Here is a 25,140-nt window from a genome sequence, read left to right on the forward strand (position 1 = left end):
TTGTACACTTTTCATTTCGGATGGGTGAGTTTTTTACCTGACTTTCTGTTGTCATCGTAATTTGCTGTATTTGCACTGTTTTTGGAGTATATTCCAAATAATAACGAATTAGTTCATATAACAGGGGCAGATAGATAAAGGCTTTACTTTACAACCCAGGCTATATTTACAAGGTCTAGTTACCTGTCTAAATAAGAGAAGTTGACACCTTCCTTGTATGATAGATAAAGGCTTTACTTTACAACCCAGGCTATATTTACAAGGTCTAGTTACCTGTCTAAATAAGAGAAGTTGACACCTTCTTTGTGTACTACCTGCCTCGGTGGTGTAGTACCTGCCTCGGTGGTGTAGTACCTGCCTCGGTGGTGTAGTGGTCAAGGCGCTCGCCTGGTAAACAGGCTCTTTATCTCTCTCTCTCTTCAATGGAAATTTATTTTAACGTGCCAATCTTCCGTAATAATTAAAAGCAAATGGAGAGGTACGTTCCTAAACCGTTAAATTGGTTTTTTTTTCTCTCTCTCCAAAAATTTCCAGCTCCGAATTTCTCCTGTTTTTCCCTCTACCCCCTCCTCTCTCTCTCTCTCTCGCTCTCTCTCTCATTTCTCCCTACCTCCTCTCTTTCTCTATCTTCTTTCACTTTTCCCCTACCTCCTTTCTCCTTCTTCATCATATCTTCTTCCCTCTTCCTCTCTCTCTTTCTCTCTCTACCTTCTATCCTCTCTAACTCTTCTCTCTCTACCTCCTGTCTTCCTATAAAGAAGGTTCTTTTCCCCTTTTCACTATGTCAGAGGAGACATGTAAATTTATTGCCTTTGCAGCTTTATATTTATGATATTGGAAATTGGAATGATATTAAAAGAGAGCGAGAGAGGGAGAGAGAGAGAGAGAAAGAATGAAGAATACTCGTAGGAAATGTTACTTTCTATGTTGCTCCTGTTTTGAGTGACTCTACAAGAGGCCTCTTTGGTCCACGGATTTGAGTATACATACATAGATTACTTTCGAATATATTCTTTAGGTTCATATGTCTAGGGTAAAATAGATATAATTGGTATACGTATAAGAGGTACGGCTAAAATGTACGATTCAGCAATAGTCCATCTTCTTCACAAAAAATATTGATGAATTGTATTGATACAATAGAATAACCTTGAAGAATCCCCTTTTCCTCTATCTTCTTCATCATGTTTCCTACCCTCTTCCTCTCTCTACTCGTACCTTCTATCCTCTCTAATTCTTCTTCTTTCTCTCTCTCTCTCTCTTCTCTCTCTTTCTCTCTCTACCTCTTGTCTTCCTATAAATAAGGTTCTTTTCCCCTTTTCCTCTACCTTCTTCATCATGTCTTCTACCCTCTTCCTCTCTTTACTCGTACCTTCTATCCTCTCTAATTCTTCTTCTTTCTCTCTCTCTTCTCTCTCTTTCTCTCTCTACCTCCTGTCTTCCTATAAAGAAGGTTCTTTTCCCCTTTTCCTCTACCTTCTTCATCATGTCTTCTTCTAGCTTCTCTCCTCTCTAACTCTTTTCTCTCTCTACCTTCTTTCGCATCTCCATTTTTTCATCTCCCCGTAAAGAAAGAAAACTACCTTCTATCCTCTCTAACTCTTCTCTCTCTACCTCCTGTCTTCCTATACCTTCTTTTCCCCTTTTCCTCTACCTTCTTCTTCATGTCTTCTACCCTCTTCCTTTCTCTACTCGTACCTTCTATCCTCTCTAATTCTTCTTCTTTCTCTCTCTCTCTCTTCTCTCTCTTTCTCTCTCTACCTCCTGTCTTCCTATAAATAAGGTTCTTTTCCCCTTTTCCTCTACCTTCTTCATCATGTTTTCTTCTACCTTCTCTCCTCTCTAACTCTTTTCTCTCTCTACCTTCTTTCGCATCTCCATTTTTTCATCTCCCCGTAAAGAAAGAAAATACTCGCCTCGTGTCGGGAACATTTCAGGCAACTTTCTTATTAAATAAGTGATATTTAATATTTTCAGAGAGGAATTAATTTCACCTGTCTGTTTCTCTTGCAATTTTTCATTCATACTAATTTTTCAGTTGTACTAATTAACTTCCTATTATAAATGGCTTTTTTCCCCTTTGTCTTCGCTTTCGTAATGTGTTCGAGTATTTTTCTTGTTTTTCGGTTTGAGATGGCTTTGTAGCTTAGTTGCTGTTCTGTTAAATTTTTCATTCATACTAATTTTTCATTTGTACTAATTAACTTCCTATTATAAATGGCTTTTTTCCCCCTTTGTCTTCGCTTTCGTAATGTGTTCGAGTATTTTTCTTGTTTTTCGGTTTGAGATGGCTTTGTAGCTTAGTTGCTGTTCTGTTTTTGACTGATGGTGTCATGAGGCACTTTGAAATATTAGGGAAATGCTGAAAGACATAAGGAGCAACACAACTCATGTCCCACATGAGGGATTATGTCACACACAAACCTGGCTTGAGGATGAATATTTCAAATCCTTAATTTCACTTGTTCCATGTACCTACTATTAAGCCGATTTAGTCAGTAACAATTTGTTTAGGATATTTACCTACCTATTTTATATCCCGGTAAACAATAATCACATGGATTTCAATGTCGTATGGGCACTGGGCACCTATTACTTTAGTAAAAGAAAAAAATACTCGAGTTCAACGGAAGTGGTGCGTTGAAAATTCCTTCAATATCTAACACAAAAGAAAAAAGCACAAAAATTAGCATGAAAAAAATTCCTCCGCTGTTTTCAAAGTGAAAATTTTATTGTAATTTTATTGTAATAAAATATGAAAGATGTTACACAGTCCATTGAATAGTATTATTATTTGGGTTACGTACCTAAAGTAAAGAAAGTACAAAAATTAGCATGAAAAAAATTCCTCCGCTGTTTTCAAAGTGAAAATTTTATTGTAATAAAATATGAAAGATGTTACACAGTCCATTGAATAGTATTATTATTTGGGTTACGTACCTAAAGTAAAGAAAGTAGCACTAACTTTACGTAAAAAAGTATGCAAGTAATTGCTTCCTTCAGACATTCTCACGATAATAAGATTTATACGTTCATATTTCAGCTCTTTTTCTTTAGGTATTCTTTATTTCGTAATAAATATTCAAGAATAATCTGGACTAGATACTTACTGTCTACCAAGATGTCATCTAGCAGACAACAATTGAATTCATATCACAGCTGTCAGCATAGAAAGTTGTCAAGTAAGCTTTTTGAACAGCACAAAATATAAGTGCCTATAGTTATAATTTACAATGCTTTCTTTCGACTTTCGAGCTTGTACAGTTTGGTAGTCCCATTATTTTATTTGTCAAATATAACATAGTGCTATTATCACTGCTTTATTGTTAACTATGGACAAAATTTTATAGAAATCGAGGAAAGAGGACAAGTCGATCGGAATTGTGGCGGATGTAAACGCGATCTCACAGCAAATACCTACCAGAATGGTTAAGTAATAAGATTTATACGTTCATATTTCAGCTCTTTTTCTTTAGGTATTCTTTATTTCATAATAAATATTCAAGAATAATCTGGAGTAGATACTTAGGTACTGTCTACCAAGATGTCATCTAGCAGACAACAATTGAATTCATATCACAGCTGTCAGCATAGAAAGTTGTCAAGTAAGCTTTTTGAACAGCACAAAGTATAAGTAGGTACCTATAGTTTTAACTTACAATGCTTTCTTTTGACTTTCGAGCTTGTACAGTTTGGTAGTCCCATTATTTTATTAGTCAAATATAACATAGTGCTATTATCACTGCTTTATTGTTAACTATGGACAAAATTTTATATAGAAATCGAGGAAAGAGGACAAGTCGATCGGAATTGTGGCGGATGTAAACGCGATCTCACAGCAAATACCTACCAGAATGGTTAATCGATCGGAATTGTGGCGGATGTAAACGCGATCTCACAGCAAATACCTACCAGAATGGTTAATCCCCTCCTCCTCCTCCTCCTCCTCCTCCTCCTCTTCCTCCTTCCAATCCCCCTAAGTCTTCCTGAATTTCAACACACGAACCCTGTAATACGAGACCGAATACCTACTTTGAAAAATATTAAAAGAATAAATAAAAGATCTGGAATTGAACTAGCTGTCTGCTACTGACTCAGTAAGAATAGAAAGGGTCATTCAGCAAGTGAATATTTTAAATTTCATCACAAACTTCGCTCAACAATCCAATCCCCCTAAGTCTTCCTGAATTTCAACACACGAACCCTGTAATACGAGACCGAATACCTAGGTACTTTGAAAAATATTAAAAGAATAAATAAAAGATCTGGAATCGAGCTAGCTGTCTGCTACTGACTCAGTAAGAATAGAAAGGGTCATTCAGCAAGTGAATATTTTAAATTTCATCACAAACTTCGCTCAACAATGGTCAAGTCTGCGGAAATTCGAAAATTTTCTCTTCATAAATCATTCTCGTGTGGTCGGAAAAAGATTCGCCCGAAGTTTTCCAAAGTAATTATAATATCCTGATGCTCTCTAGCTTTATTCAAAATCTGGTGGGGATGATGAATAAATTTTCTATTATAATAAGCTCTAAGTATTTTCTATGCACAGGGTCGGAAGCAAGGGTGGGGGACTTTGGTGATGATTTTGACTTTGAACCATAAACTCTATGGAATACATCAAAATTTTGAAAGAGTGTGTCAAAAATTTCAGAATGCTCTTCGATCCGAAGGAATCGAATGTCGAATGTTAAATAATTGTCCTCCAGTAGCATTAATCGAGGATTTTCCTTGGTCAGGACTCCAGGAACCTAATAGCTGCCTAGGATTGAACTCAACTAATACGCGGTATAGCGGTCCTCATTCTAAAATTTCTCAGTCTTCGTTTTAGATACTAGACCAACTCAATCCTGTGTTTTTCCAAACGAAATTTTCCCAATTATAGCAACTCTATTTGTATTATAAAATCAATCAACTTATCCCACATTCGTTCCATAGGCTAGCGCTGGAACAAGCCGAACGCAAACTTTGCCAGGCTTCATCCTAATTAGTTCGCTTTTGTTTGATTAATCTCTAAATACAAAAAGCCTAACGGGCGTAATAAGTTGAATACACTCTTGAAAACTTTGAAGTTTCATCACAAAAGCTAAAGGATTTCTGGTGTACGTACATTGTACATATTATTTTGGGGAAATAATCAACACACTCTTGAAAACTTTGAAGTTTCATCACAAAAGCTAAAGGATTTCTGGTGTACGTACATTGTACATATTATTTTGGGGAAATAATCCACTCTTGAAAACTTTGAAGTTTCATCACAAAAGCTAAAGGATTTCTGGTGTACGTACATTGTACATATTATTTTGGGGAAATAATCAGAGAACAAGGAGATAGTATACTTTAAAATTTGTAACAAGCTCCCTTCTGTCTGGAAGGTAAACTTAGATTCCCAATTCTGAGGTAATAGTAACGTCCTGTGGGTGTGTTAGTCAGGAAGTTTAGCTTTTATATTCAGGGATAAACTTCGGGGATGAACTGATATACAATACCTATGGAGCTGGATGCAAGTCGGTCAGGATAAAGAGTGGATCTGGATTTCTGGAACAATGGGTTACCATAGGAACCTGGGAAGTCCAGTTACTGCAATGTAAATACTTGATTCTCGTTTTTCGATTGCAAATATTTCAACGGGTTACTTTCTGGTGTTCTCGTATTGACCCAGCACCTAAATGGGAAGTATTGTGTCTCTGCAAATATTTCAACGGGTTACTTTCTGGTGTTCTCGTGTTGACCCAGCACCTAAATGGGAAGTATTGTGTCTTCAAATTTTTCAACGGGTTACTTTCTGGTGTTCTCGTGTTGACCCAGCACCTAAATGGGAAGTATTGTGTCTCTTCTCGCCCATTGCATACTACGGGATGGGCATGCTACGACACAGGCCACAAGCGTCTAATGTAGCAGTTGTTCCATTGCTACGAAATAAAAACGGCGGTGGAACACTCATCTTTTAAAAACTTCAAACTTCTTCAAAAAACCCCCGTCTCGAAGAATCTCTGAAGTTAAAGAGACGTGAACCCCCCTCAAAAAAATTAATTAAAAAAATCAGGTGGATAGACGTGAATTTTCATTATTGCAAATGTTATCGTTATAGCCCATCTGATGAGACAGACTACGGGAAGGGCATGCTACGACACAGACCACATGAGTCTAATGTAGCAACACACTACCATCACATCATGTGAAGTCATGGGGAGTCAGAAAGATGTAGTTTAAAGTTTTCCCATAATATTGTAGGTAATTTCGTTCAAGACAGCCACACTACCATCACGTTACGTGACGTCAGGTGACGTGAGGGTAGTGTGTTTCTACCTTAATTTAGCAGCTGTTTCATTACTACAAAATAAAAATGACGAACACTTTTTTTTTAGTACGAAAAGGAAGAAAAATCGACTCACTGTAAATGTGTGAATCCGAGGGTGGGCAAATCTTTGAACTTGTTGGCGAAGAATGCAAGGTGGGATATACAGGTAGCCAGTTTGGGAATCAGAATATCGAACGCGTCTCTAATCTGAATCAAATCCGTGTTATCACCCACATAACATGAGGTGGCTCCTGAAATGCAGAATCGGAAACAAGTGGTAAGCCAAAAATCACTCTCTCAATAATACATTGTTCCTAATTTGGTGAAATTTAGCATACCTACATGTTCAACACACAAATTGAACTTCAATCAATGAAAAGAACACCAGTAACTTGTACTTTTCACAGTTGGTGAAGAGCAGAGCGGTGTTGTTCTTCTCTTCACAAAGTCACGTCAGAATCTATCAGTATGTTCAATCAATTAATCAAATCTTAAATTTATTTGTGTTAGAGCAGAGCTTTTTTCACAACTTTTGTGGGTATCACAGCATTACTAAGTGCCTTCTTTCGAATACGAGTATTTCCAATTTTGACCAATCTTTTTATACTGGTAATGCTGCCACTGGTCGATACTCAATCACACATAATAACATTTGGCAAACATATTCAACACACAAAAGAAATTTTCTGAGTAGGTTTGGATGCGTTTAGACTTTAGACAATTAGGTACCCCCTTATGGGTTATGGGCTCTTTTTCTGAGTCCACTGGATAACTAGCTATCTTTTAAAATAAAACAACAGAACACCAGTATAACTTATACCCTTCCAACTGTGAAGAGTATAAAAGTTTCTGGTGTTCTTTTTTTCAAGGTGAATCTTCACAAAGTCACGTCAGAATCTACCAGTATAATCTATAATAAAACAATTTTTGAAAATAAAAATAAAACACTTTAAATAAAAATAAAACATTTTGAAAATAAAACACAAATCCTACCCAAATGTATAATAGAGGACGCCTTCCTACACTGTTCAGCATAGACATGAACATGTGCCATGACGTCATGTCTGGTTAGCTTCTCTTCAGCAGCTGCTCTGTCCAGGTCTAACTTCATCATGTTGTCCTTAAGCTCTTCAATCTGGTCCCGGGTAATGTTCAGACCAAGCTCCTGGGAACAGAATAGAATAGAATATACCTTGATTACCTTGTTTATCCTGCCCGAATAGGACTGAAAAGTCCCTTTACCCCAGCAGTCTAAACAAGGTCTCGTATATTTGATGGGTTATTAAAGAATAATACATACACTAACAAGTGTATAATACACTGTTCAGAACAGAAAACAACGGTGAAATAAAGATTAGGAGCCAGCCTAGTTAGCTTGGTTGGTAGTGTGTCTGCCTTGTAAGCGCTAGGCCGATTCGATTCCCGCCTGGGGCTGATTTTATCCTGAACGGATGATGTTCGTTCTCGGAACGGCTGGTTTCTTCTATCCTGTCTTTCTCCTCTCTTCTATTTCGGGACGATAAGACCTTAGCAGTTACAGTTCCCTCTGTCAAACCTCTCTGTCTTCCTTCTCTTTCGATTCCGGGACGATAAGACCTTAGCCGTTACAGTTTCCTCTGTCAAACCTCTTAAAAAAAAGATTATTTTAAAATTCGGAAAGGCTTTGATGGTAGGTACATACCAATAGTTTGATTAGATTTTTCTATTCTCCCTCTTCGATTTCGGGACGATAAGACCTTAGCAGTTACAGTTCCTTCTGTCAAACCTCTTAAAAAAAAAAAAAAAAAAGATGTGTCCAAACAGAGTCATCTGTCCTCGAAATAGACTGAACGTAAACGTCACAAAATTCCATGACAAATTTGAATGAATCATTAGAAATCATCTCAAGGCCTAAGGCCAGCCACTCACTATCAGGTAGACCTGATCAGGTGTCAGGTATACCTGACAGAATCAGTCTGATAGTGTGTGTGCGCTCATAAGGTATCACGTATACCTGACAGACAGATCTTTTCAGCTATACCTGTCAGGCCTACCTGATAGTGTGTGTGCTATGTTGTCGAGGCAGTGTGGACGGTTCTGTCGACATCGATGGACGGCCGGTCGACTATGAACACATCTTAACTTCAGTGATCCATAGGGGAACCGGAACATTCAACGTGCTAATGCCGCTGTCTGTGGATGATTCATTTGCTTATTCATCAGGTGTCAGGTATACCTGTCAAGGCGCTCGCCTGGTAAACAGGAGGGCGTGGGTTCAATCCCAGCCGAGGTATGGAATTTTATCCTCAATATAATAGTGGTCAAGACAGACAGATCTTTTCAGCTATACCTGTCAGGCCTACCTGACAGTGTGTGTGCTCATCAGGTGTCAGGTACACCTGATCAGGTGTACCTGTCAGGTCTACCTGATAATGAGTGGCTGGCCTAAGGACATTCCTGGGCTGTTTGTTTAGTATTATTTTTCCGTGTGACAAATTCTCAGGTACACCTGTCAGGTCTACCTGATAATGAGTGGCTGGCCTAAGGACATTCCTGGGCTGTTTGTTTAGTATTATTTTTCCGTGTGACAAATTCCATATTAATTTCCAATATATAGATGACAAATCCAAAGCCCATATCAATTTCTAATAGTAATAGAGAACTGTTGTGGATAGAGAGGAAGGAAGGAGTGTTCCCTTATCTTATCTGAATGAGGCATACCTGATACCTCATTCAATATTTTACATACATATCCTATACGAGTAAGAACCTTATAGCTGGTATCACACTCGATATACATATATTACCATTACATATTCTAGGTATACATAATATGAGTACTTTACAGCTAATAACCGGGGTATGTGCAATGTTTGTAGTTGGAAAGATAAAAAATACTGGATGGACGTTCAAAATTTTCAGCCTTAAGCTGTTTCCACACAATCACAAACCGTCCACACTGCCTCGAGAACATAGATTCACCACGTCGATCGACGCCGTCGGCCGGTCGACTATGTTTGGCCCCAGTCTAAAACAATGTTGAGAATAAAATTCCATACCTCTGCCGGGATGGAACCCACGCCCTCCTGTTTACCAGACGAGCGCCGTTATCACTTCGCCTCGAAGGCAGGTTTGAATTTCGTTAAGGGATGGAATTTTTGAGGATTTTTTTTTCTTTTTAGCAAATGATATAAAGTTTAACAGGGGAAGTCTGGATGAACCGCCCTGTATATTTTTGAGCCCAAGAAATTGCGACATATCCCAGAGTTTATCCCGGGTTCCTGATTTATTCATCTATTTACACACTTAAACGGACGGACCCTTTACTACCTACATACTCGTATCTCGTATACACAATTCACCCTAACAAATCCTATTCCAAAGTATTTAAGTAATGTATTTAATGATGGAGCTCAAATAATAATGGAGCTTTAAGGGTTAGGTGGTAGAGAACGCCTCCGGCGTTAACCTCACCTAGTGGTTACCTTCCACTCAAGAGTCTATTATTATTATTATTATTATTAAAATTCTTTGAGCAAAAGTACTTTATTTGGTATAGGTAAAAGAACAACGTCTTCACTTGACTAGTAACTTTGGAAACTGTAAGTAATTTATTTCTACAAGAGATAAACAATCATCCGGGTTCCTTACGTACAGGTGACGAAAAATACAAAATATAGTAAATAGTACAGAAACAAAGTGAGATTAGGTACATTGTACCGATAAAAAGAGCAGTTTTCTGAAATCATACCTATGTCATAGTTAAAAAAAATTAAATAAAGTGTGATTAAATAGTACTGACACAAGGTGCGATTATGTACATTGTACCGATAAGACCTTGTAGTTAAAGCGCTTTATCAAAAAAAAAAAAAAAAAAAAAAAGTACAGTTTTTTGAAAGCCTCATGTGTCATAAGGTTTGTTTGAAAGATTTGACAGTCAATAACCCCGAAATTCTGATTTCGCTCCCCTCGATCCTTCGGATGAATAAGTGCCCGTAATTATTAATCGTTTTTCCATTACGTAATTTTAGACGCAAATTAGGAAGTATTTACCGTATATTGCACCGTAGTTTCATTTATAATTATTTGTTTGTTTAAAAAGACAAATGTTATTTAACTATGTATAATTAATAATATTTTGAAACAAAAACCGATTGCTTATTTAATTAGGTACCTACATTTTCAATTTACTTAGTGGTTTTTGTAAATAAATACAATTTAAATTCAAAGGCCCTTAACAAAAAAATCAATAAAAATAAATTTCAGAAAGTTGATTTCCTACTTTTATCCTATTTTTATGTGACTTTTCCTAATTTATTTTTCTTTAAATAATAATAATAATAATAATAATTTCATTAATCTGTGTATAAAATTGACATTGGCTCAAAATGGCGAACGTGGCTACCGTTGCCACTATTATAATCAAAGTAGTCAAAGTGGTAAGTTCAATGTCAACCTTTCCTGCTAAACTATTTTTGACCTTTCAGTTTCCCAAATCGAGAATAGCATCCATCATTCTCACCTTATACCTCGCAAAATAAGGAGGTCATTTCTGGGAGCAGTCACAATATTGGATTGGACTCTCCTATGGAAATTTTGATTTTCCTGTCTCATTTGGAAATGTTCCAATCCAAATGCACAAAACGAAAAGGCAAGACTTCGCAGAAGATGAAGTTTTAAGGAAGAGATGAAAGATAGAGTTCTCTGGACACTGGATCAAAGTTTAAACTCAGTGCAAAACCGACGAGTCAAAACTAAGACCTCACTTCGCTTCGTTCGGTCAATAAATTGTATCTGATTGATACCGTGCTTTCGTTCATACACTTTATCAAGGACTTGGAGTATAGATAGGTCTCGTTAGACTGAAATTCACCTCAAAGAGCGCTGAAATCAGCCGTAAAAAGCACTGAAAATACAGAAATCCGCCCTAAAAATCGCTGAAATACGCCTTAAAAAGCACTGAAAATACTGAAATCCGCCCTAAAAAGCGCTGAAATACGCCTTAAAAAGCACTGAAAATACTGAAATCCGCCCTAAAAAGCGCTGAAATACGCCTTGAAAAGCACTGAAAATACTGAAGTTCGCCTCAAAAAGCGCTGAAATCCGCCTTAAAAAGCACTTAAAAACTGAAATCTGGCTATCAGCAAGTCACGTCAGAACGAGGTATAGGCATCACGTTGGGGATTCTATGCATCTTCTCATAATTCATGACTCCCGCTTCGTTTGTTTGTGCGCAAGCGTTTCTGCGCATTTTTACGTGAAGTCTGACGTCACAACTTTTTGAACTTTTTCAATCTTCACCCCCGGAGGCCTTAGGGCCGAATGTCTAAATTTCATTTTTGGGTCTGAATTTCAATATGACCCATTATTAGAACCTATTTGAATTTTGAACTTTTTCAATAGAACGGCAATTAAAAATTGAATTTTCGACCTTTTAAAGTTACTTTCTCGGAGTTTCGACCTCAGATTTGGATTTTTCACAACTTTTTACGTAGGTATCGATCTTTTATTAATGATATTTTCCCAATTGCAACTCCTCCATTTGAGATGAATCGTAATTTTCCCGAAAGCTTACCGCCGTACACAAAAAGCCCACTCCGAGGCTTAGGTGTAAGAGCAAACAGTCCTATAAAGGATGGGATGGGTCAAGTGTTGAGTTATATGAATCTACGCTACGTGCGGACCGTAATAGTCTGAATCGCCAGTGGCGTACACACTTATTTCATCAGATTTTTGGTACCACCTTGTATGCTACCTAAATAGTATTTGCTAATCTGTCAAATTAAAATAGTATGCTTTCTTTCAAGAAGTTCCTCAAGCATAACTCCCATTCAAACTCCCCGTGTACATATCTTTTCTTTGATTCAAATAAAATAGACTTGCCTAAAAAATGTAGGCAGTCCAAGGAATTTTGTACTCAAATGAGAGTTTCCCATGTTGTTCTGAAGTTTTCGACCTTTATTCCAGTCTAAAGATAATTGAATCCATGAATATTGAACAAGCCATTTAAGTCCGCACACAAAACGCCCGCTCTGGGGCTTAAGTGTAGGGGCAAACTGCCCTAAAAGTCGGGTCAAGCTTATCCTAATCTAATAAGCCACAGGGAACAGATGGCAAGTTGAATGCACCAATTTCCGATGGATCACTTATGTTAAGTTACGTGTGGTTGGTAATCGGATGGGTGACTATCTGGGCAATGCCACTGGCTTTTCCGGGTCCCACTCAGGCTGGGTGAGGTTCATGTGAGGAGTCGGGTAGCTTGTCGCCAAAAAGGAGGGTGAAACCCCCGTCACTAAAAAACCTTACCACTCTTATGGTGGAAGCACAGGGTCGGAAGCAAGGGCGGGGGACTTTGGTGATGATTTTGACTTTGAACCATAAACTCTATGGAATACATCAATATTTTGAAAGAGTGTGTCAAAAATGTCAGAATGCTCTTCGACCAGAAGGAATCGAATGTTGAATAATTGTCCTCCAGTAGCATGAATCGAGGATTTTCCTTGGTCAGGAGTCCAGGAACCTAATATTAGCTGCCTAGGATTGAACTCAACTAATACGCGGTATAGCGGTCCTCATTCTAACTCAGTCTTCGTTTTAGATACTAGACCAACTCAATACTGTGTTTTTCCAAACGAAATTTTCCCAATTATAGCAACTCTATTTGTATTATAAAATCAATCAACTTATCCCACATTCGTTCCATAGCTTGTGTACCAGTAGTTGACACACTATACTAGTCAGAGATTCAGAAACCAACTAACACGTAAACAAACAGGTTTTTAGGAATATTGAATAACTTTTTCACCTTTATCAAAAGTTATAAAGCCAGAAATGGTCCCAACCTCCACCACAACCGTTTGAGATTCCCACTTGTGTTAAAGGCTTCACTTTACAACCCAGGCTATATTTACAAGGTCTAGTTACCTGTCTAAATGAGAGAAGTTGACACCTTCCTTGTGTACCAGTAGTTGACACACTATACTAGTCAGAGATTCAGAAACCAACTAACACGTAAACAAACAGGTTTTTAGGAATATTGAATAACTTTTTCACCTTTATCAAAAGTTATAAAGCCAGAAATGGTCCCAACCTCCACCACAACCGTTTGAGATTCCCACTTGTGTATCTTTCGCGCCATGTTGAAAGTTCAACCTGAATTTAATATGAAATATTATTGTAGACAAAAAAACTATGTCAGGTTCTCGTGTACCTACCTACTTTTTACTCCTTCCTTCCCTTTGCGCTTTTCGCCCTAGTGCTCTCCTTTTATCTTTGTTTTTTCATCACTTCTTTGTCTTTCTTGTGTATCTTTCGCGCCATGTTGAAAGTTCAACCTGAATTTAATATGAAATATTATTGTAGACAAAAAAACTATGTCAGAGGAGACATGTAAATTTATTGCCTTTGCAGCTTTATATTTATGATATTGGAAATTGGAATGATATTAAAAGAGAGCGAGAGAGGGAGAGAGAGAGAGAGAGAAAGAATGAAGAATACTCGTAGGAAATGTTACTTTCAATGTTGCTCCTGTTTTGAGTGACTCTACAAGAGGCCTCTTTGGTCCACGGATTTGAGTATACCTACATAGATTACTTTCGAATATTCTTTAGGTTCATATGTCTAGGGTAAAATAGATATAATTGGTATACGTATAAGAGGTACGGCTAAAATATACGATTCAGCAATAGTCCATCTTCTTCACAAAAAATATTGATGAATTGTATTGATACAATAGAATAACCTTGAAGAAGAAAAGATAGAACAGATATGTGGCTACCATTAATTTTCTGAAGCACGTATATAAATGGATATACACTTTTGACTTCTGTAGATATTATTTGAAGGTTGAAAAAAAAGGCGAATTATCATTATTTGAGATGATGAAAAAAAGATTCTCAAGAGAAATAAACCTGAGGGAAAGAAGAAAGAGGGTGGGAGAGAGATAATTTTTTATATGTTTGGGGACTGAGCTGGTTTCGAACTGCTGTTGCAAAAGAAAAAAAAGGCGAATTATCATTATTTGAGATGATGAAAAAAAGATTCTCAGGAGAAATGAACCTGAGGGAAAGAAGAAAGAGGGTGGGAGAGAGATAATTTTTTATATGTTTGGGGACTGAGCTGGTTTCGAACTGCTGTTGCAAAAGCTGTCATATTTATTTGGATCTTTTTTTTTATATTAAATAAATATATTATATTTCATGAAACAAGTGAAAATATTTGCTACAAATAGCGCTGCTCTGTTTTTTTCCTCGCAGCATTTTGCCGAAGTCTACGTGCCTGCATCGAGACAAACGTGATGTACTCGTAATTGTGCAACTTTAATATGAAATCTAAAACGACACAACATGAATAGGGAACGAAAAATAGCGGGGAAACATAGCACAGTGAAGTATAAAAGTAGAGGAAGTGTTTATTGTTAACTTGAAATTCTATTTGGGGCCACAAATTTCAAAATTTTATTATGGACCGGAAATCCGGAAAAGTGTTGCCATAGAGAGGAGAAAAAGTCCCTGATGAACATAATTATGTAACCCGTCTCCATATCGTAAAAGTAAAGGCCTTCACCTGGTAAGCGGGAGGGTCTGAGTTCAATTCCAGCCGAGGCATGGAAATTTACTCTCATTTATTCGAGCATTGGACGATTGGACCACATTACACCCGAGAGATGATTTCCCATTTCAGACTGACATTGTGGTTCATATTTGATGGTTCTCCAAATTATATTTTATTTTCACCCGGTATTTGTATGGGAGTTTTTAAAACTTAAGAAAATTGCTGCATTCTAAGTATTGTTAACTTGAAATTCTATTTGGGGTCACAAATTTCAAAATTTTATTATGGACCGGAAATCCGGAAAAGTGTTGCCATAGAGAGGAGAAAAAAAAGTCCCTGATGAACATAATTATATAACCCGTCTCCATATCGTAAAAGTAAAGGCCTTCACCTGGTAAGCGGGAGGGTCTGAGTTCAATTCCAGCCGAGGCATGGAAATTAACTCTCATTTATTCGAGAATTGGACCACATTACACCCGAGAGATGATTTCCCATTTCAGACTGACATTGTGGTTGATATTTGATGGTTCTCCAAATTATATTTTATTTTCACCCGGTATTTGTATGGGAGTTTTTAAAACTTGAGAAAATTGCTGCATTCTAACTTTTTAATAAGATTCTCCGCTTATCACTCTTATCGGGCTTTTCCCGCTCTATCAATGAATAGCGTGACACTTCGCGCCTTATATACACAGCTCACTGACAGGGCCGTTGACAGGGGTCCATCTGGGGATTAAAAGGTCCTCAAGGGGGCCCGAGTTCAGCAGTTTTTTCTCCAAACTGGTACAAAAAAAAAAAACAGTGAAAGGGTGTTTTGCTGCAGGGTATTTAGCGAAATTACCTTCATTTTAGACATCAATTTTTGAAAAGGTATGCTTTTGCATCGATATAGGCACCTCTACAGCAACTTTGATATAAAATATTTGAAAAGTGAAATTAAAAAAATTTATATATAAATTAACCATTTCTATAAGGTCGTTGAAACAAATCCATTATTGTTTTTTATGAAACAATTTTTCGAGCCCCCTCCCTGTCTCCATGGATATCATCAAATGAAGCATAAAATTAAACAACTTTCCTTCATCTCTTGAAAGGAGAAAAAAAAAAATCGTTCATTTTGCAAATAGGAATTTGAAATATGCAAATTGGTCCCATTTGAGAATTGAAAATGGAAGAAAATCTCGGACCTGGAATTTTCGAAAAAATCAAACACTCGAGCAAAAATTGAAAGTATAGGTAATTCGTTTAAGTATTGAATAAGGCAAAGGTTGAAAATGTTGAATCTGCAAGCTTTTTCTTATTTTGGAGTCAAGGTGAAAGTGGAAGCCAGAGGCTTTTTGATATTTTTCAACTTTTACTTCTCCTATTTCCCAAGAATGATGACTGGCAAAAGGTATCCCTTGGTATTGAATTCTCAGTTGATGTTTGATGCCTGCAGTCTTCTTTATTGGAGACTTTAAGAGTGGTTATCAAGGCTTTTGAAATGAAATCCATTTGAAGACTTTGGAATTTTTCTCTCCTTCTCCATTTTTTATGTCTCTCTCTCCCTCTCCCCTCCCTCCCTCACATACGTAGCATAATTTTGAGTAGCGTGCAGTTGATATAAAATTCAGCATCCCTGCAATATTTTCTGCGCTTTGAGACGACAAATTTCATTTTTCTTCGCTCTTCTTGGAGAGCAGCATGAGAGAATTCGCCCCAAAACCCATTTATCACCAGGTCTGCTGGTCGCCCTATAGAGGGTGTGAAGGAAACCTACGGGGTAGAAGGAAAACCTCGGGTGAAATTGCATTTTCAGAATGAACTTTTCTGTAGGTTTCGCTTGATATGTCAAATCAGTGCAGATTCCTTTATGGCCGGGTCTTAAAAGTGAGTCTAAACTCCATTTAAAAGATTTTACAAAATCAATCAATCAGATGGCTTTAAGCCGAGAGTTAAAATTAATCCTAGGGTAAGTGTACCATTTATTCGCCCACCTAAAAAACGTACCATTTATTGGCCCACCTGCCCACATTTATTTTTCTAATTTTTGCTGCAGATTCCCTTATGGCCGGGTCTTAAAAGTGAGTCTAAACTCCGTTTAAAAGATTTTACAAAATCAATCAATCAGATAGATGGCTTTAATCCGAGAGTTAAAATTAATCCTAGCTCAAACTCAATTTGTGAACCCACAGCCATTAATCGTCATAATGAATTAGGTATTTGGCGAAAACCTTTTAACAGTTATTTACAGAGGACCTGGAGGCACTCTTTTAGGCTTCACGTCTTCAGGCAACAGTTATTTACAGAGGACCTGGAGGCACTCTTTCAGGCTTTACGTCTTCAGGCAACAGTTATTTACAGAGGACCTGGAGGCACTCTTTCAGAAACTCAATTTGTGAACCCACAGCCATTAATCGTCATAATGAATTAGGTATTTGGCGAAAATCTTTTAACAGTTATTTACAGAGGACCTGAGGCACTCTTTCAGGCTTCACGTCTGTCCCAAACTCTGCCATTCATTTGAACACACGTCCTACTGCTTACCAGGTGCCCACGTCTTCAGGCAACAGTTATTTAGAGAGGACCTGAGGCACTCTTTCAGGCTTCACGTCTGTCCCAAACTCTGCCATTCATTTGAACACACGTCCTACTGCTTACCAGGCGCCAGGTAAATAATAAATAATCCAAGAAGTTCTTTTTTTACGAGTCTCTCTCTCTCTTCTTCTTCTTCTTCTTCTTCTTCTTCTTCTTCTTCTTCTTCTTCTTTAGCACACTGTACTGTTGCCGTTTCTGAACCTTAAAAGCGTGTAGATAACTAGGTACAAAATCTCCCTCCCTCTCTCCCTCCCTCACTCTCTCTCTTCCTCACTCTCCCTCTCTCTCTCTCCCTCTCTCTCTCTCTCTCTCTCTCTCTCTCTCTCTCTTCTCTTTGTCCCAACCCTAGGTTGGGACATCGACATCGATGTTTTGAAAACATCGATACATCGGAACAAAAACATCGATGTCAACATCGATGTTTTTGATAACGATACATCGAATACTCGATATATCGAAGTTTAAAAACATCGATGTATCGAACATCGATGTTTTCGTCTCGATGTCCCAACCCTAGCTTGTACCTTCGTTCTGTATATTATGATTCGCAATATCCATGTAGTGTATTACATATCATATTTACATTTCGTATATCTGCATATATCTAAGCTTCCTTAAGCATAAGCACGTACTGTCTCCCATCTCCCAACCTTTCTGCCTGCAGTATCTTTATTCTTACTGAATCTTACTTCCTCTCTCTTTCTTTCCCTTTCAAGTAACAGTAAAAGGTATAAGGGACGGACCATTGTATTCGCTTCGGTGTCGTCTGTCTGTGTGTCTGTCTGACCCCATAGAAAGACTTATCCAAGCCTGGTCGACCTATACATATATCAAATTAAAGGTCTTCTACCAGGAACACGAAAGTGGTGGTGCAAATTTTGTCCAAAAAATCAAAGAGCCACAAAACCAAAAAAACTGGTTTTTGGGGGATTTTTTCCACATCTTCTCACACAAATGAGCTCTGATCTTGAAATTTGTCGCGACGACCTATGACCTCAAAGCGAGAAAGTTTTATATATATATATAACACTTAGTAATAATAAAAGGTATAAGGGACGGACCATTGTTTTCGCTTCGGTGTCGTCTGTCTGTGTGTCTGTCTGACCCCATAGAAAGACTTATCCAAACCTGGTCGACCCATACATATATCAAATTAAAGGTCTTCTACCAGGAACACGGAAGTGGTGGTGCAAATTTTGTCCAAAAAATCAAAAAGCCACAAAACCAAAAAAACTGGTTTTCGGGGGATTTTTTTCATCTTTTCTCACACAAATGAGCTCTGATCTTGAAATTTGTCGCGACGACCTATGAACTCAAAGCGAGAAATTTTTATATATATATAACACTTCAGTCGATAATTTAAGACCGGTTTTAGCGTGACCTATGTAAGGCTACGCCGAGCAAGGCCAATAAATGGATGGGTGACTTAAACATTATATTGGTAGTTATTAGGAAACATTAAAAGGAATAAAGGAAGAACGGGGCTCTAGTCTTGATTTCAAATCATTACATGAAAGTAAAATCAAATCAATAATAATAATAAACTGAATATTAAACAAATTAGGTACATAGGAACTGATTTTCTTTAACCTCGATCGAAAATACTACGGGCTAAAAATTCTCGGAAGGACGGGCCCAGCTTGTTTTTTAGGGGAGTTTTTCCCTTTTCTTTTTTTTTCAAGAGGGAACCTAAAGAAACGCTCCGAATCTCTCTCTTACTTTCTCGATCTCTTTCTCTCCCCTATCTCTTATGTTCTCGAATAAACTGAATATTAAACAAATTAGGTACATAGGTACTGATTTTCTTTAACCTCGATCGAAAATACTACGGGCTAAAAATTCCCGGAAGGACGGGCCCAGCTTGTTTTTTAGGAAGTTTTTCCCTTTTCTTTTTTTCAAGAGGGAACCTAAAGAAACGCTTCGAATCTCTCTCTTACTTTCTCGATCTCTTTCTCTCCCCTATCTCTTATGTTCTCTATCTGTTTCCCTCTCTCCTATCTCTTACGTTCTCTATCTCTGTCTATCTCTCTCATCTTTCTTACTCTTTACTTTGTGCTTTTCCATTTTCACAAACATAAGAAAGGATGTGACCCATCATAAACTGTACGAAGATATTGTTCTGTGTTCCTGAGACCCTTTTTTTGTTCTCGTGTACCTACTTTTTACTCCTTCCTTCCCTTTGCGCTTTTCGCCCTAGTGCTCTCCTTTTATCTTTGTTTTTTCATCACTTCTTTGTCTTTGGGTGAAATTTACAACGACATTGTCGAGTGCGAATCGTGTAACCGTATTGTGCAGTTGAAGACATTCCAAACGAGCAAAAGCCCATAACGGAGGCATTTCACGCCAGGACTCTTGAAATTCCAATGGATTTGTTCCTGTTTATTTGGGGGTTTCCAAGTCTCTTTCTTGAAATGTGTAGGTGCACTTGTGTATCTTCCGCGCCATGTTGAAAGTTCAACCTGAATTTAATATGAAATATTATTGTAGACAAAAAAAACTATGTCAGAGGAGACATGTAAATTTATTGCCTTTGCAGCTTTATATTTATGATATTGGAAATTGGAATGATATTAAAAGAATGTGTAGGTAGGTACTGCTAGATTTATTGAGAGTGAAGAGTCTCATTATAAATTAAGTTTTTATTTTATTTTAATTAAATAGAAACCTTTGAGTTTTTCTTCGGGGTGAACCCCAAGTTCAAGTTCCGAAGTCCACATTCCTGAACCAAACCTTCGGCCTCAAACGTGTACTTTCCATCATTTACAATCCACACACGCGTGGAAGTTAACGTGTTGAAGAAAAGAAATCAATTTACTTTTCTCTCTTCTTTGTACAAAGAAGGAGTGAACGAGTCAATATGTGTGTAGGTAGGTACTGCTAGATTTATTGAGAGTGAAAAGTCTCATCATAAATGAAGTTTTTATTTTATTTTAATTAAATAGAAACCTTTGAGTTTTTTTTCGGGGGGTGAACCCCAAGTTCAAGTTCCGAAGTCCACATTCCTGAACCAAACCTTCGGCTTCAAACGTGTACTTTCCATCATTCACAATCCACACACGCGTGGAAGTTAACGTGTTGAAGAAAGAAATCAATTTACTTTTCTCTCTTCTTTATACAAAGAAGGAGTGAACGAGTCAATATTTAAACGAGATCAAATTTCTCAAATACTTTTTGTCATGCACGTTTTTTCCCAGAGCGGAAAAGAAGAAACCCCGAGTCAAGAGTGGAAGAGACATTTGGAAGAGTGGACGAGAAGAGACATTTGGAAGAGTGGACGTGATGATGTATTCATATCCCTTCTTTATCCTCTTCCAATCTCCACACATTTCCGTCAACTTCTTTTTCTTCTTTCTTCTTCTTCGTCATCCTTTTCTTCGTCCATCCTTATCCGCCTTGTTCTTTCCCTGCCTTGTTCTTTCTCCACATTTTCCGGTTCGTAAGTTATCGATTTTCCCATTTTTACTTTCCTTATTCCCCCCCCCCCAAAAGGAATTTTAATTGTGTTAAGCATATTTAAATGCTTGTCACAAACATCGTTCCCTGATTATTTCACCTAGATAAATTTCATGACATGACTTGGACTCGAACCACCAACCTCCAGATCCAAAGTCCAACGCGTTAACAACTGCACTACTGAGGTTGGTCTAGTCTTGATTTTAAATCATTACATGAAGGTAAAATCAAAAAAAAAATCAATTCAATAATAATAAAGTAAATATTAAACAAATTAGGAGGTACATAAGTACTGATTTTCTTTAACCGCGATCGAATAAACTACGGGCTAATAAAAAAATTCCCGGAGGAACGGCCCAGCTTGTTCCCTTCTGTCTCCCTAGCCTCTCTACCTGCAGTATCTTTATTCTTCACATTTCTTCCTGTATCTCCCTCCTTCTCTCCGTTTCTTTCTCTCTAATAAACTGAATATTAAACAAATTAGGTACATAGGAACTGATTTTCTTTAACCTCGATCGAAAATACTATGGGCTAAAAATTCTCGGAAGGACGGGCCCAGCTTGTTTTTTAGGGGAGTTTTTCCCTTTTCTTTTTTTTCAAGAGGGAACCTAAAGAAACGCTCCGAATCTCTCTCTTACTTTCTCGATCTCTTTCTCTCCCCTATCTCTTATGTTCTCTCTTTCTCTCTCTTTCTTCCTCCATCTGTTCCTTCCCTCTCTTCTGCCCTCCATCTCTACAATCGCTTCTTTTTCCCTTCCTCTTTCTCTCTCCCTCACTCTTTCTTCCTCCCTCGCTTGCGACTCAGAAACACTACCTCTTCTTTTTTTATCCCACTTCTCTCTCTCTCTCTCTCTTGGTATCTTTTCCTCCTTCTCTTTCTTTATCATTTATTTTAAGGTCCCATTTCTTCCATTTTCTCTTGTATATGCCTGTCTCTATCTTTCTTGGATCTCTCTCTACTTCTCTCACGCTTTTCCTCCATCTCTCTTTCGCTCCTTGGGAGTTCAAATGTCTTCCAGTGCGTAGGAAATACAAATGGTGGAGTGTTATCTCGTAATAATACGAGAGAGAGAGAGAGAGAGAGAGAGAGAGAGAGAGAGAGAGAGGAAGAGATAGGTAGAAAGTAAGAGAGAAAGAGGAAGGGAGGGAGAAGTATGCTAAAGATAAAATAAATGTTGGACGCAAATACATATTTGGGGAGGGGGGATAAAAGGGGAGCCTAGAGTAATGGAGATCGGTCAGTAATGGAGGAGAGAGAGAAGTAAAGAGGGGAGGGATTGACAAAGGTGCAATCTGGAGTGGCGAAAGACGCTCCTTTCTGTTTTCAGCCTAAGTCGCCCCTATTAATAATGCAATTGCTGTTATAGGTACATATCGGTACATATTGTATATCCTATTTTAACCATAAACTTTCATTGGTTATACGTACCTAACCATGTTATAGGTACATATTGTATATCCAGTTTTAACCATAAACTCTTTTTCATATTAGGTATTCTAATAACAGTACACAAAGTGCCTACAAAAGAGTCAATATTTAAACGAGATCAAATTTCTCAAATGCTTTTTGTCATGCACGTTTTTTCCCAGAGCGGAAAAGAAGAGACCCCGAGTCAAGAGTGGAAGAGACATTTGGAAGAGTGGACGAGAAGAGACATTTGGACGTGATGATGTATTCATATCCCTTCTTTATCCTCTTCCAATCTCCACACATTTCCGTCAACTTCTTTTTCTTCTGTCTTCTTCTTCGTCATCCTTTTCTTCGTCCATCCTTATCCGCCTTGTTCTCGTTTCTTTCCCTGCCTTGTTCTTTCTCCACATTTTCCGGTTCGTAAGTTATCGATTTTCCCATTTTTACTTTCCTTATTCCCCCCCCAAAGTTCCGAAGTCCACATTCCTGAACCAAACCTTCGGCCTCAAACGTGTACTTTCCATCATTTACAATCCATACACGCGTGGAAGTTAACGTGTTGAAGAAAAGAAATCAATTTACTTTTCTCTCTTCTTTGTACAAAGAAGGAGTGAACGAGTCAATATTTAAACGAGATCAAATTTCTCAAATGCTTTTTGTCATGCACGTTTTTTCCCAGAGCGGAAAAGAAGAGACCCCGAGTCAAGAGTGGAAGAGACATTTGGAAGAGTGGACGAGAAGAGACATTTGGACGTGATGATGTATTCATATCCCTTCTTTATCCTCTTCCAATCTCCACACATTTCCGTCAACTTCTTTTTCTTCTGTCTTCTTCTTCGTCATCCTTTTCTTCGTCCATCCTTATCCGCCTTGTTCTCGTTTCTTTCCCTGCCTTGTTCTTTCTCCACATTTTCCGGTTCGTAAGTTATCGATTTTCCCATTTTTACTTTCCTTAAGAAACGGGGGGGGGGGCCCCCGTTTCTTACCGAGTCAAGGAGGGAAGACGAAATTAAACAAGACGAAGGAAAACCAGGGTAGAAGAAGAAACGGAAAAACAGGGATCTTCTTACTTTTTTTTACTATTATAATATTTTTTGGCTTCGTGCCAGCCTTTTGTTACACAATAGTCCCTGTCGGTGAAATGCATTTTTACACTTCCTCCCTGGAAATCGAGAAGTAGGTGATGTATTGTAGCATTGTGTGAACCTATCTAATCCCAGCTACTTGGGATATTTCCTCTTTCCAAGTGGCTGATAATTCTCTCTCTATCCCGACCCATCCATTGACTCCATCTCATTCGCCTCTTCCTCATACAAAGTTTCATTCGTTCTCTTCACATTTATTTATTCTTTACCTTCTCTTCTCCTCTCCCGATATCCCTCCCTCATCCTCATCCTCCTCCTTCTCCTCGATTTCTCATCATTCCATTTTCTGATTTTTTCCTATTTCGCGTTTGCTTGTTATCACTTGTCGACATTTCGAGTCTTATCTGGCGTCTTCTACCTGATTTTATTTTTATTTGTAATCTAGGAATGTGTGTATTAGGTAGGTACACATCTCCAATTTACTTCAACTTCATCTCTCTCCATGGGTGGCTTTCGTTTTCATTTCTTATGCCATCTCATTTTCACTCTTTTTTTTCTCTTGTTTATCCCTTTTTTTCCTTCATTTTTCCCTATTCTGTTCCTCCTCCTCCTCCTCCTCCTTCTTCTTTTTCTTTCTTTTTCTCCCCCTCTGACGTGAATGCTAAGGGAAAAGGAATGACAGCTTGGGCCATTACAAATTCTGACCTTTCTAGTCTGATTTTTTCCTATTTCGCGTTTGCTTGTTATCACTTGTCGACATTTCGAGTCTTATCTGGCGTCTTCTACCTGATTTTATTTCTCCTACAGGGTACAGGCAATAAAAAAATAAATGAAACAAACAGAGAATTCTGTCATTATGAAAAAAGATGTCTGACGAATGCCGAACGCCTTTGATGCCAAAATTGTCACGCTACGGAGAATTTTTTTAGTGTGAAATTTCAAATGAAACACCTCATAACGCAGAGGCTGACGTCACGTCCTATTTTCAAACATTATTCGAACCCCTGGCCCTATGAAGGTAATTTTCACACACGGTACACATCTCCAATTTACTTCAACTTCATCTCTCTCCATGGGTGGCTTTCGTTTTCATTTCTTATGCCATCTCATTTTCATTAGGTAGGTACACATCTCCAATTTACTTCAACTTCATCTCTCTCCATGGGTGGCTTTCGTTTTCATTTCTTATGCCATCTCATTTTCACACATCTCCAATTTACTTCAACTTCATCTCTCTCCATGGGTGGCTTTCGTTTTCATTTCTTATGCCATCTCATTTTCACTCTTTTTTTTCTCTTGTTTATCCCTTTTTTTCCTTCATTTTTCCCTATTCTGTTCCTTCTCCTCCTCCTCCTCCTCCTCCTCCTCCTCCTTCTTCTTCTTCTTTTTCTTCACCTTTTTCTTTCTTTTTCTCCCCCTCTGACGTGAATGCTAAGGGAAAAGGAATGACAGCTTGGGCCATTACAAATTCTGACCTTTCTAGGTGCTAAGGTCCCTAACTCAATGTTTAATGCATTAATGGCCTACGGATAGAGAAGTCTAGTCTCTTGCCAAGGACTAGAAAAAGGCCATGGAATTTATTCCATCTTAAAGTCAAGTTCACAGCAGATAATTACCTATGTATAGTAATGTTATACTTATGCTGCACGAGTAGTACTAAACTACTAAACAGTCCCTTTTCTCCAGATTACTCCAGAAGTACGGAAAACAGTAGGTATTATTGTGATTTTAAAGTCAAGTTTACAGCAGATAATTACCCATGTATAGTAATATAGTAATGT

The 25,140-nt window shown here is 37.9% G+C and overlaps 2 protein-coding genes across 2 annotated transcripts in view; one reads left to right on the top strand and one right to left on the bottom strand.

Moving 5' to 3' along the window:
- The window catches only part of LOC103506940 (neuroligin-4, X-linked-like), a 206,102-nt gene that overhangs the window by 48,132 nt on the left and 132,830 nt on the right, over positions 1-25,140 (top strand). The window lies entirely within an intron of this gene.
- LOC103506939 (adenylosuccinate lyase) lies at positions 6,392-9,080 on the bottom strand. The gene is made up of 3 exons (XM_008471365.1): positions 9,051-9,080; positions 7,295-7,466; positions 6,392-6,552 (listed from the first exon to the last, which is right to left on the bottom strand). The coding sequence occupies exons 1-3, from the start codon at positions 9,078-9,080 to the stop codon at positions 6,392-6,394; spliced, it is 363 nt and encodes a 120-aa protein (XP_008469587.1).

Source organism: Diaphorina citri, unplaced genomic scaffold, assembly GCF_000475195.1.
Source record: "Diaphorina citri unplaced genomic scaffold, Diaci psyllid genome assembly version 1.1 scaffold275, whole genome shotgun sequence".
In the NCBI taxonomy this organism is placed as follows: domain Eukaryota; kingdom Metazoa; phylum Arthropoda; class Insecta; order Hemiptera; family Psyllidae; genus Diaphorina; species Diaphorina citri.